Source organism: Etheostoma cragini, chromosome 5, assembly GCF_013103735.1.
Source record: "Etheostoma cragini isolate CJK2018 chromosome 5, CSU_Ecrag_1.0, whole genome shotgun sequence".
In the NCBI taxonomy this organism is placed as follows: domain Eukaryota; kingdom Metazoa; phylum Chordata; class Actinopteri; order Perciformes; family Percidae; genus Etheostoma; species Etheostoma cragini.
In genome coordinates this window covers 23909083-23922626 of record NC_048411.1, presented here as the reverse complement: position 1 = coordinate 23922626, position 13544 = coordinate 23909083, and the positions used below count along the sequence as shown (strand labels likewise).

Genomic DNA, 13544 nt, shown 5'->3' with positions numbered 1-13544 from the left:
CTGTACTCTGAGATTGCATACATTTCAGCCACACACTATTTTATGAATGAAAGTGACCAAGGGGAGATGTGAAAAGTGTGTGTGGTAGAGTGGGTGGAAGCGTAGGGTAAAGAAGATGTCTTTGTTGTGTTTTTATTTTCATCTTGATGCCAGTACAATTAATTAAAAACGCATGCATCTTCACACCTCATTCTTACCCACACACACACTCTGACCTGCCGGTTATGTAACACAAAATAAATAATTACATAAATGCTTAATGCCCTGACACCCACCATATTACACCTCAATCAAATTACAGAAAGGTTGGTTCCTTACAGTGGAGCTTGTGACAGCTTGGAATTGGGTAAATGAGTTTTACCAATCAGTATAGTGTAAAACTATGTTAGGAAATATCATTAAATAATAATGTTTTCATAAAGAAAATCTGACTTTTTCTGTAATTTTAATGTTACATGGATTTAACGTTTATGCTGTAGAAACTTGACTTTCTTTTTGGAAGAAATTTTAGGTTGCTAATATCCAATGTGTATAGACTGGGGTCCAGAATACTATTTGTCCCACAGATTATTTTATTCAACTATGACTCTTCCCTTAAATACATTTTTCTTTCCATAGTGGTTATTATTTGTAGGCCCACAAAAAAAAATTCAGATTAAAAGACTTAAATCGCTTAAATTAATTATCAGCATATTACTCAACGGTACTTTATTTGAAGCTATCATTTATTTGGTGCCAAGGCAAATACAGTTAAGATGTTATTTATTGGAATGAAAAGGATTAAGAGTATTTATGAAAATCGATTTTATGGACAATTTTACACAGATCCCATGTGTTCAGTTTACTGAAGAGTGCTGAGAAGAGTGCTGGGACTCCCAGGATGGGCGAGCAACCTGCAGGCGCCCTCTAGTGAAAGTCACTGTTGTGGTGCTCATTGTGTCAAGTTCAAAATTTGATTTCCTTTTAACAAAACTTATAAAATCTTTAAGAACAGACCTTGTAAAAACTTATGTTCCCTGAACTATTAAATGCTCTCAAACCATAGTTTTAAGGTCTACAGAGAAGTAACTCTTATTATATCATTCAAAGTTCCTACATCTTTCCAGTGTTATTTCCCTAATAAATATTTGTTGTTTGTTGGGAATACTTTAGTTAATACGTTTAGTTGATTTTTGACAACATGTACAAAGACTTGCCAGTATGTTACAGATGTCTTCAGGTAAAAATTTTAGAAACATACAAATACAATTGTAGTATAACACACAGAAAAATAAAAGAGTAAATTTCCAAATTACTATTTTGCTAACCTGGAGAGTATAAATTGTATGGTATAAAGGGCTGAATTGAAACATAACTAATTCAATTAGAATATTGCATAAATTTTTTTCCCTGCCTCTATCCATCTTCAAATAACTTCTGACTCAACAAACTATCTTACTAACATTCTCCCTCTTCTGCCCTGTGCAGCATGATTTTGTGCGACGGGAACGCTCGCCGCGCATTCTCATCGACCTCATCCAGAGGACCAAGGATGCGGTGCGTGAGCTGGACAATCTGCAGTACCGCAAGATGAAGAAGATCCTCTACCAAGAGAAACACAATGGACCTATGGGAGAGAGCCAAGAGGAGGAGGAGGTCTCTGTCTGTGTGCGTGTGTGTGTGTGTGTGGGGGTGTTAATGTATGTAGAAATAATGGACATTTTAGAGTTTTTCAGGGGTCAAAATCAAAAGGAGACGAGTGAAGAACTAGATTTGAAAACGTAAAATCCTTTGAACTCCATTTAAATTCTGACAATTCTGTAGTCACTGTTTTTATTTGTTCATGGAGTTTGTGTAAAACCATATTCAATTCTGCTTTACTATCACAGAAAGAAATGTTTGCATTAGACAAACACAGTATAGGCCTATATACACAGGGCAGAAACAATCACAAAGCCAACAGAGGCAATAGTATATAAAATAGACATGATAAGCTACATTTAAATATGTAAAGCTGAAACTAATGTTTTTGTTTTATTGTCAATTAATTTGACAGTTATCTTTTTACATTCATCAACTAGTTGTTTGGTCCAAAAAAATTCAAAAATATTGACAAATGAAATCAGAATTTTGCAGATTACTAGAATACTAACATATACAGTTTATAATGATATTAAACACAGAAAATCAACAAATCTTTAAGTTTGAGATCTGGAAGTACACTGACACTTTTGCTCGATAAATTACCAAAAGAATAAATCGATTATTTAAAATGTTTGGTTTTTAGATCTCTTTCAGCAATACTGCAGTGTATCAATTTCTTATAGTAATTTAGCACTTGGCACTGCAAAGCAGTGAGGGAGTTTTTTCACTTTATTAGATCAACATGCAGGACTCTTTGAGCTCAGATTCATAGCACAACAGGTGGGATCAGTATAGTTTATCTGAAGTGATGTAACCCCAAGAGGGAGGTGCCAGATTCTGTACTGTACTGTACTATCACCTGTAGCCACAGTAGCCAGACATCAAGATGAAATGTCCCTTAGTGGACTTGGCCTGAGGCAGCAGGAGCAGGCCTGGGCAGCCAGCAGCCACAGTGGTGTCATCCTACACCACGTGGAGCAATTCAGAGCAGCCACCAGACCCCACTGCAACAAGACGCTGCTGAAGGCTAGTGAGAAAACCTGCAGCACCAAACCTTGGTTTCTGGTTTCAGGAGAAGATGCACTCCAAGTAGAAAGACTGATTATAACACCCTAATTTAGTCTGTTACTATGGAATTAACTGAATTGTCTGATGCACCTAAAAGCTACACAGCTTGAGTCCCTTTATATAGAATGTGCAGACACTCAAGTGGCATTCTAATCTTTAGACATGGATTACAGATGTGCATTAACATACGTACAAATTGACAGAGGGGAATGATAGATGCATTTGTGAGCAATTTGAGGTTAATAGGCAATTTAGCATGACTTTGCACTAATGCAATCTACAGGTCATTAATTATTTTCCTTGTTTGAGGTGACTGCATTTAATTATACGATTTGGAGTGGCCTGTGTACAGTACAGTATATTGGGGGTGAAGGACATGGTAGTCAATGTTTGCATCTGTGTATAATTTCAAGACTCTTGATTTGTGAAAGCATGTGTTTATGAATATTTGTGTGTGTGGATGTTGCAGGACAGTGAGGCAGCCAGTTGCAAGATGAACAGCCTGGGAAGCAACCACTCCATCCCCAGCACCTCGGTCAGCACGGGCAGCCAGAGCAGCAGCGTGAACAGCATGCAGGAGGTGCTGGACGACAGCTGCTCCGACATGACCATGATGCATCCCCAGGACTACAGCAGCACCCTGGAATCCTCCCCACACACCAAGAAGGTAAATGTCAGGGGTGAAGGGTTGGATGGTGGGAGGGACGTGTTGGTGAGTACTTAGGCCTGGATGACAGATTAAAAGTTACTGTACCAAACCAGAGCTGGAAACTAGGAAGCAGTGTGAGCAGTTCTCAGTGCTACCAAAAATATTTTGTCTGATGAAAGTACTCCTTCATTGACACCACCTGTAATGTTCCACATACAGTATGTTCTTCTGAATGCATTTTAAACTTGTAATGGGACCAGGTCACCGCTCATGCCACAAATTTCAAGAGTTGCAGTAATTGTTGGAACCCACTAAATGGTCAAAACCTGAATGGGACTTGCCAGGACACCAAAAAGAAGAAAGGTATTTAATGGCTTTAAAAAAACTGAAATCTGGATAACCACAAAAGTCTATTCAGTTGTTCATTCATTCAAGGCCTGCAGTATTTTTCCAAGTTTCATTGATTTTCATTAGGTTTTTGAGATGTCCTTCTGATATAGAAACAAACAAATAAACTACAGCAAAAGTAAATCCTCCTTTGTGGAGCTAAAGCCTGATTACAGACAAGGACAATATTTTACCTTCCCAATAATTGATTTGGTCAAGTAGTGCTTTTTGTAGTAGTGAAAACGTTTCCAAATATGCAATTTACTAAGAATCCTAGTCCTTGTGAGATATAAAAACACAGCAGGCATAATCAACACATGCAATGTTACTAGCACAATCACTTCCTGACTCTCTTCCCCCCCCCTTAAAACCATGGATACTATTGACGCAGTCCTGACAGTTTGGTAGATCGCTTCAAGTTCATCACAAACCCCATTCACACCCCAAAAACAAAGGCTGTGTACACGTGTCGACAAGCAGCACACACTCCCCATCATCACACACACACACACACACACACACACACACACACACACACAGAGTACACATAGGTCAACACAATGTCTGACATTCTTATATAACTTAAACATCTGTGAAGAGAGAGCTGTCATTGCTCTTTCATTCTCTTTCTTCATCTGCTCTTTGTATTTTGACAGTGCATAAAAAAGGGTGTCACTTTATGAACAGACAGTGTGTTGTTTCAAGTTCACGGGCTGAGCGTAGAACAAATGAAAGTGACACATATTGTTTCCAGATGCTGATGAAGTTCCATCCTCACATTAACCAACTCTTTGGTCCCCTGGTTCCTGAGAATAGAATGGGGGATTCAGTGTTGACATTTCATCATGTTTTGCGAGGTTACAGTTGACACAGTTTTAGCATATGCTTGAAGTTCAGATGTTGTACACTAAAAATCAATGGGGAATGTTGTTATTTAATAATGCACGTAATGACAGTGAAGAGTTTGAACACTGGCAGGGTTTTTAGTGAGTTGAAATCTGTGAAGTATACAGTAGCACCTTCATTTTTACACACTGTTCACTTTAGTGCCATTTGCTCTTGTATTTTAAAAGAAGACAACTCTGTAACTTGGTGAATAAATTGTGCTTAGTTTTCATTTCTCAGTGTATGTGTGTTTCACACAGGACCATCAGTACAACTGGGATGATGGGACCCACAGGGACCACCGGCAAGGGCTAAGGCCGTCCTCCTCCGACAAAAGCAGCCAGGCCCAAAACTATAAGAACCAGGGCCGCTTTGCCACCATAAAATCAGCCTCATTGGTAAGTTTAACAAAAGTCTTTCCTTTTTTCTTTTCTTTTGAGTTCTTTTTATTCGCTTTTAGGGTTTTAGGATCATTAATTGGTGCAACAAAAATCAGATTGTTAATTGTGCAACTTTTAATGCCAAAAAATGAAGAGAAAAAAACAAAATCTTACTCAGAGTGGTGGTTTACACCATGGTAGCGTACAAGGGCACAGAAGGGGCATTCTTTTGTTTCTGTTTCTGAATGTGGCCGGTGAATGTTGAGTCAGGATGTGATGTTATGTCTCCACGCTGAGTAAATGTGATGTGGATCCATGTTGGAACAAACTGATGTTTTAAAACGCGTATAAATCCGGATTTTCTCTCCTTTTGTGGACCCACCTATTGATACTTATTCTGTTATTTTTCTTCCGGTCAATGCATCTTTTAGTTTTTACTTCCTTTTGTTATTTGTCTCTGCTCTCCAGTTGTGGCCCTGTCTCTGCAACATACTGTATCTCTATTTCTCTGCTGTCTTTCTTTTCATTCACCTCACTCCTTTTGTTTTCTCCTCTTGTTCAAAGCTTTGTATTACCAGTCCCCTCCCTCCGCCCTCTCCTTTATGTCGTCCTCCCCTACACTTGATAATATATCATTCTCAGATCTGACTTTATATTCTGAGTTGAAGGGGGTGGACTTTTTCTCTCTCTCTTTCTTTCTCTCTGTCTTTCTTTCTCTTTCTTTCTCTCTCCCTCCCTCCCTCCCTCCCTGTCTGTTGTCATGGAAACCGGCTCTAGTAACTATTAAGTAGTTTTGTGTGTGTGTGTGTGTGTGTGTGTGTGTGTGTGTGTGTGTTCACCCAACCATGACCCAGTGGTTTTAATTGCGTGTCCCTTCTGCTGTCAGGTCTTAAACCAGACATGATGAGAGAACATGAGCAAAGAAGATGCGTGTGTGTGTGCGTCTTTGTCCTGATACTGTCCTTGATAACAGCGTCAACAACTGATAGTCCAGCCCTGTCTGGGTTTTTATTTATTTACCAAGTTCACGTTTCTTAGCTTTTTTGTTAATCTTATCGTCGTCATCATCCATAAGCTACAGCTACAATTCCAGTGTGTATTTTTGTAAACTTTGATGGTTGGAAATACAAACGTCCCACAGGGAAATACTGTAGGTCCCCAAAAAGCAAAAATTCTTAACCCATACATTCTCATTTTATAACAATGTTTAAGTTGCTGTGGTTTAAAGTCAAAATAAAATACGTGTGTGTGTGTGTGTGTGTGAGTGTGTAAGCAGCTGAGGTGTTACACAACGTGTTGGCAGCTCTCTGTAACTAAGGCTGCCTGTCTCGCAAAGAGGCAGCATCGTGTAAACCACACTATCTGTGCTGTGTGATAGCGCTGGTCCTGCCCGCCGGCGCTGAAAGAGAGATGACATCATCTTTTTCTGCCGAGCACTGACGTCCTTAGATTGGCCTCGACTCTCTGAGACTTGAACAAGCAGGTAGACAAAGAGAGAGAGAGAGAGAGAGAAGAACTGAAGGTCTAGATGGAGAAGGGTGAAGGATCGCCAGAAAAGGGAGAGAAAAGAAGACGGAGAATAGGAAAAGAGAGAGAACATACAAATTAAACCAATATACATCCAGTAAGTTGCATCCTCACACACAAGTATGCAAATGTCTGTGTGAGATATTTATGTCAAAATAATGTGCTCTACTTCCAAAAGACCCAGAAGGACATCATAGTAATGGAGGGAGATATCAAGAGATAAAAGAATGAATGAAATGCATGAGCATGGTGGCGGGCAAAGGTAAAGACAAAGAGGACACTTACGGCAGGTAGCGGGGGGGATGAGGACAGATAAACAAAGGTAAAACTGGCAGATTGAAATCTGGACTGTTAAAGAAGTACAATGGCCAGAGAGACAGAGGTGACCTGTAGTGTCCAATCTGATGTAGAGGTGGGAAAACATGGAGAGAGAAAAAGGAGAAGAAAAAAGAGGGTGTGGAGAGAGCAAGAAAAGAGTAAAATAAAGAGAAGGATCGATGGATCAAAAAATCATTGAGGGAGATGGAAGAAAGGGGATAAAAGGATGATGTAGCATGAAAATAGCAGATAGAGATGGGCAGGGGTTATTATAGGTCAGAAGAAGGAACGTTGTTGTAAGATATTTCACCTCAGGTGCAGCTTGTCTCGTGTTCAGCTCTCTGTTGCAGATTGTAACCCTAACAGCCGTAAACCTCAGCACTTCAACAACAAAGCAGCAGATTACAGTCTAGTTTAAGATGCATCAAAACATCCCCATTAGGCGAAAGGTAAAGCAGAAAATAAATAAAGTACTTATTTTATACATAAATGTCCGAGGTTGTGTTTACACCAGATGCACCTCTTTTGTATTTGCATCTCTTTTGAGGCCCAAACAGACTATAAAAGAGACTATATGTGAGACTATGAGAGAATACAGAGCACCCCTCATTTGTGCATTGACAGGACACAAAAGAAGGGTCTGTTGAGGCTTTTTGCTTTCCCTCTTTAGCCAAATGACTTCAACATATGTGTCTATACATCTGTAGCAACATTCAAAGTACAGCCATGTCTTCTTCGATCTCGTACCTGACAAAGAGACTTTTCAGGCTTTAAACATTCTACTTTTCTTAATTTAATAAGGAAAAGAAATGAATAGTTAAACAAATGTTAGTCTTCTTAATCTACTCTCCAATAACATATTAGCTGTATACATAAAATAATTGCTCACATTTATCATTTAAAAAACATTTCGTCAATACAACAAATCATGTCCTTTCAGTGCAACATTAACACCACCTTAAAATGCAAAATAACTAAATTCAGCTGCCTAATTCCCACTGATCTGACTGAAACATTCACCTTTAGCCTGCATGCACCCCCCTCCTCTCCCTGAATATGATCTCTTTTTCCCTCCCTGAACCTGAGTGAAAGACGGCATCACATGACGTGACTTGGCCCTTTATGGCAGGGCGGCATCAAAGCAAGTGACTAGGATTGGGAGCTGCTGTTAAAGTGGGGCATTGATTCAACACAGATTTAGTAGGGAGGACGGAGTTCAACCTCCACCTATTTCCAAGCCAACCCCCCCACCCCATTTTCTCCTCTAGATGCTCTCTTATTTTACCTCTCATTATTTCTTCTTCAAACTCTCTCCCAGTCACTCTCCATCTGCTGTTTCTCCTTAGCAGTCACCCCCCTCCCGCAACCCCTCTCCCTCAACTCTATGCCTGCTCTTCTCTAACTCCCCCTCCCCCCCCCCAACTTCTCTCACTCTTTCTCAATGAGGTATTCATGTGACCCACCTGCTGTCCGCCGCTTAGCGTTAGCCCAACTAAAGAGCTGCTCTGTGCTCTTGCTGGCCCGCACAGTCGGCCGGCCTCATTCACAGTTCACACGCCTGCCTTGGCCACTGCGTGCCCAGGGCACGAACCACAGAGAAGGGAGGGGGGGTCGTTGTCCAGTAAGGGTGGGTCTCAGGGTGGCATCGGAGCGCAGGCAGGGTTCTGTCGGGCATAGGATGCTGTACAAGGTTCCTGGATGCTGGTGCACTTGGCTAAAGTTGCCATCATGTTTGGCCTGAGGAGTTCAGGTGGAAGTTATGAGAAGATGCGGAGCGAGTACTACCTAGATGTGGAGAACCCTTTCTGTCCTCAGGTTGGTGTGTCCGGCTTTGTTAGGTTTTGCAAAAATAACGATGGATAAAATTGCTATTAAGCCATGGCAGTATGGGTTTTGGTCTTAGATTTAAAAAAAATGATTAACTTTTGTGTTGCTCTCTCTGACTTAAACACATTTTGGGTTGGATTTGAATTTTTGAATTCTTTGTGGTTGCCCGATCTATGCAGTGACTGTGTGTGTGCGTTGGTCAGATGAAAGAGCTTTTGTTAGACTCTTGTGGTAACTTCACAGGGATTTCACAGTATTTCTTTATTTAGCGTCGTAAATACCCATCACTTGATGAAACTTCTTCCTTGCCTCTGTAAAACTAACTGACTTACTGTTCGTAAATACATTCGGTTTTCAGTTCTTCTTAAAAAAGCTAACCCAGATAAATAGCTACTGCATATTAACAAAGGACAGGTGACATGTTAAGCATTGGTGTTTTTACACACCCTGTATTTTAATATCCTTTAATCTGTTGAGTATGTTAAAACTATTTGGTTTTCGGTGTGATCAAAAATCATTAATCGCGGCACTCACATCTCCTAACTTCTCTTTCTCAACAGGTGACCAAGCAAATCCACGAGCATGAGCAGGAGAGCGAGCTGCGGGAGCAAATGTCGGGCTACAAGCGCATGCGGCGTCAGCACCAGAAGCAGCTGATCGCCCTGGAAAACAAGCTGAAGGCTGAGATGGACGAGCACCGACTCAAGCTTCAGAAGGAGGTGGAGACGCAGGCCAACAACGCCTACATTGAGCTGGAGAAGCTGGCAAAGCGACATGCCGTGCATTCTGAGAAGGAGGTGGGATTTGTGAGGGGTGTGGGGGTTATAGAACATGAGTGGATGCGTAAGTCCTGCACAGTGACCACTTACTTACTTCACAGAAGATCACACCGACCTACATGTACCATGCAACAGTTAGCTAGTAGATGTGGTCTGCTTTGAAAAGATGGCGAGGACATGATGTCAAAGTTATAATTATTCTATAGCTGCTGGAAGAAAGTTTGTTGAAAAATGTTCCAAAGCTCCAAACATAGTCTTGTATAGAAAGCTATGGAAGGTTTTGCTAAGACATTATACACTGCTGCCACCTAATGATACATAGGATGAAACACAAGGGCAGAAGTGGGTCACAGAATGTCACGCTCTGAAAAACAAGCTGCATATCTCTGTGATTAGCATGCAGTGTGCGGGACCGGACAGGGAGATACTATATCTGTTCAAGTAGACCAGCATGCACCTTTAAACAGCAACAAAAACACACAATGTCCCATGCCACATGGGAGGGACATGTAACTCAGCTAAATGACTAAGTCAGTTGATATTGGCTTATAGCAGTAAACATTAATGTGATGTCCTCTCGTTTGGCTTAGCAAAACATACCATTTTTTGGATACTTCTATCCAAAGCATATTTTTGTAAGCCTGGCATTAGTGAAACTTCTGTATGTGAGCTCAAAGTGACATCTGGATATGTCTTGTTTGTCCGACGAAACAATTCAAAACAAATATTCAGTTTACAATGATAATAAAACATGAAAATGGCACACATTAACAAACTTTGACCAGAATGTCTGCCATTATTGCTTGAAAAATAACTCTAAATACAAATCATTATCAGGGTCAAACTTGATATACTGGTTAAGGTGAAATTGTATAACCCTAGTTAGTACTGCATATGACTTTATTTGTTCACTGTTGATTGGTGAGCGTGTAGTCTGTATTCAGCTCCATGGTAAGCTAAAAGTCCCTCATCTGTGTTTTCCTCCTGTTTCCCAGACAAAGACAGCGTTGGCAGATGAGAAGAAGTTCCAGCAGCAGATCATGGCCCAGCAGAAGAAGGAGCTGACCACCTTTCTGGACAATCAAAAGAAGCAGTACAAACTCTGCAAGGAGAAGATTAAGGAGGTGTGCCGTGTTTGTTGGTTTCCTTTTTTCCTCCGCAGGCGAGCTTCTTTTGCCTCTTGTGTATGACACACGGCCCTGTGTGCTATTTGCTGTTGAATCAGACCTCCTCCACACAATCATGCACATTCAGTACTTTCATATGTGGTCTTTTGGAAGTATTGTTCAGTCATTTAGCCTACTCACTATGTACCTACACATGTATGTAAACAAGGAAACCCACAAATCCGTACGTACAGTGTAGCATTTGTTTGCCTCCGCAAACTTCAAACTGAGTCCAGAGAATACTCCTGTGGGCTGGGAGTGTGAAACACTGTTTTCAGTTACAAGATAAATGACCAAAATTAGGTCAGCACAGTTAAAAGAAAGCATTGCTGGCAGGGAGAGATATTTCCCACCAACTGAGGGCTATAACGGAATTAGACACCACAGAGAACGGGGATCAGGCCCATGTGTTAAGTACATTAGCTGGAATTGTAGATTACTTTAAAGCCCATGAAAGAGAAAGACAACCCATACTTCGGAGGGATAGATTTTTTTTTTTTGTTTAACCCTCCTCTGGCTATAAAAGTCATCTGTAGTTGAAGACACAAGGTCAATTGGAGTTTGCTGTATGCCATCACTACAAAAGTGATATTGTGAACACTAATCTTTATTTATGCAGTATTTATAGAGGCTTTGTTTAGTTTCACATTCAAACCATGCATATGTAATATAAAATTTGAAAAAATTTTGTTTGCGTAGACTATATTTGCTTTTATCCACTGGTTCTCTTAATATAAGTCCCAAATGTACCAGCCATTGTCTACTTTACCAATTAAACTGATATCCGCATTGGCAAAAATAACAGATAGAATATCCAGCCTTTCTGTCAGATGAACCTACCAATCACAGCTCAAATTAACCAATAATTGGCTACGGCCTACTCCCAACTCTGACTGTACTTGTCAAAACAATCAAAAAATTCCTAAATTCCTCTGCTTTGAAACTCTCCCCCATTCTCAGGAGATGAACGAGGACCATAGCACACCCAAAAAGGAGAAGCAGGAGCGTCTGTCTAAGCACAAGGAGAACATGCAGCATTCCCAGGCCGAGGAGGAGGCCCATCTCCTGTCCCAGCAGAGAGTTTTCTATGACAGGAACGGCCGCGCCTTCAAGCGCAAAGTCATGATTAAGAAGCACGACTTGGAGCAGGAACAGATCCGAGAGGTGCGGAGGACGTAGATCCTTAAAGTGATTACATGCATAAATTACAAATGGACTTAGTTGTTTATTTAATTGTTAAATGTACAACTTCAGTTCAACCAACCATTGAAGTAAACCCCCTCTTTATTTGTTTTTCTTGATGTTGGTGTCAACAGGCTCAATGTGACACAAACATATTATTTTCCGCGGTGTCGTTACATAATATAATAATTATCACACCCATTGTTCTTTAGATCTGTGATGTTCTTCTTATTAACTATAAGAAGATTATTACAGAGTAAAGCAAGTCAGCAATGCCACAATCTGAAAAGCTCTTGTGTAAATCTGGAAGAAGTCCAAGAAGGTCCAAAAGCGTTCTTGGGTAAAATTCACAAAAATCTGAGTCACATTTTAGAGGATAGTTTTTTATGCTTTGATAATAGAAAAAGGAAGTGTTTGAATCTATTGGAATGATTTAGTGGGTTGATATTTACTGATTTTTCAACTGTTTGCCACCAATGTTCTAACCCTAAAATCAAAAACAGAAAATTGTGAAAGACACGTTAAAAAATAGTTTAACAAACCATATTAAATAACTAGCACCTACTACAAGTACTCCATACATATTTCCCACTAAATTCTCTGTCTTCCTCAATCTTTCCTCCCGGTCCTCTTAGGAGCTGAACAAGAAGAAGACCCAGAAAGAAATGGAGCACGCCATGCTGATCCGCCACGACGAGTCAATGCAGGAACTGGAGTACAGGCAGCTGAAGACCCTACAGAAGCTGCGGATGGACCTGATCCGCCTGCAGCACCAGACAGAACTGGAGAACCAGATTGAGTACAACAACCGGCGTGAGCGTGAACTCCACCGCAAGCACGTTCTGGAGCTCCGACAGCAGCCCAAGAACCTCAAAGTGAGTCAGCACGGAGACACAGTTACTGTCATAAGGTGTTTGAAATGCAGGACTGATGTTAAACTACAAAATCCTGTTTTAAGTGCTTAGGTATATTTTTAGAATTTTTCTTGTGTCTTTGAAAACACAAAATCAGATCCTCCTCTCAGATGGCGCAAGCCATAAGCAATGTCTTTTATTTCTTTGTATGATTTTGATAAAACAGTGATGCAATGTGGATGTAACAATATTATTTGGAAAATGAAAGAACATACAAATGTATCATCTCTAAGTCATTCATCATCATCATCATCATCATCACATCATCATCCGTCATTTCAGTTTTATTTGCTTTTGAGAAACCAGAACTCTGATTTTTCTTTTTTAAACCTGTAACCTTAAGCAGCAGAATTCTTAAAGCAGGACAAAAGACATTAAGTTAACAACAACAAAACTTTAACAGAATTGTAATGCCCTTTAAATGTAACAGTCTACTTCCTCTTCTCATGGTTTTTCTGTCTGTCTGTCTCTGTCCCCTTCACCAGGCGTTGGAGCTGCAGATCAAGAAGCAGTTCCAAGACACGTGTAAGGTGCAGACCAAGCAGTACAAGGCCCTGCGCCACCACCAGATGGAAGTTACCCCCAAGGCTGAGCACAAGACGGTGCTGAAGGCCCTGAAAGATGAGCAGACACGCAAGCTGGCCATCCTGGCTGAGCAATATGAGCAGAGCATCAATGAGATGATGGCCTCGCAGGCGGTGAGTGGAGAGGCATCTCACATCATCATTTATATCTGGACACTGATTTGATTGAGATGAGACATGTAGGGTTTTTGAAGGAGATTAGGAGGCCTTTCTCTCCACCTGTTGCTCATGATTTTACATTTTTCTCCTCCTTGT

General features: G+C 40.6%; 1 protein-coding gene across 3 annotated transcripts in view; it reads left to right on the top strand.

Annotated features, from left to right (window-relative positions):
• The window catches only part of taok3a (TAO kinase 3a), a 57976-nt gene that overhangs the window by 43782 nt on the left and 650 nt on the right, over nt 1-13544 (top strand). For all 3 annotated transcript variants that reach the window (XM_034871567.1, XM_034871568.1, XM_034871569.1), the window contains exons 12-19: nt 1468-1635; nt 3161-3358; nt 4873-5010; nt 9225-9461; nt 10439-10567; nt 11570-11773; nt 12427-12666; nt 13191-13403. In XM_034871567.1, coding sequence (XP_034727458.1) covers nt 1468-1635; nt 3161-3358; nt 4873-5010; nt 9225-9461; nt 10439-10567; nt 11570-11773; nt 12427-12666; nt 13191-13403 — 1527 coding nt within the window. The remainder of the gene's footprint in view (nt 1-1467; nt 1636-3160; nt 3359-4872; nt 5011-9224; nt 9462-10438; nt 10568-11569; nt 11774-12426; nt 12667-13190; nt 13404-13544) is intronic.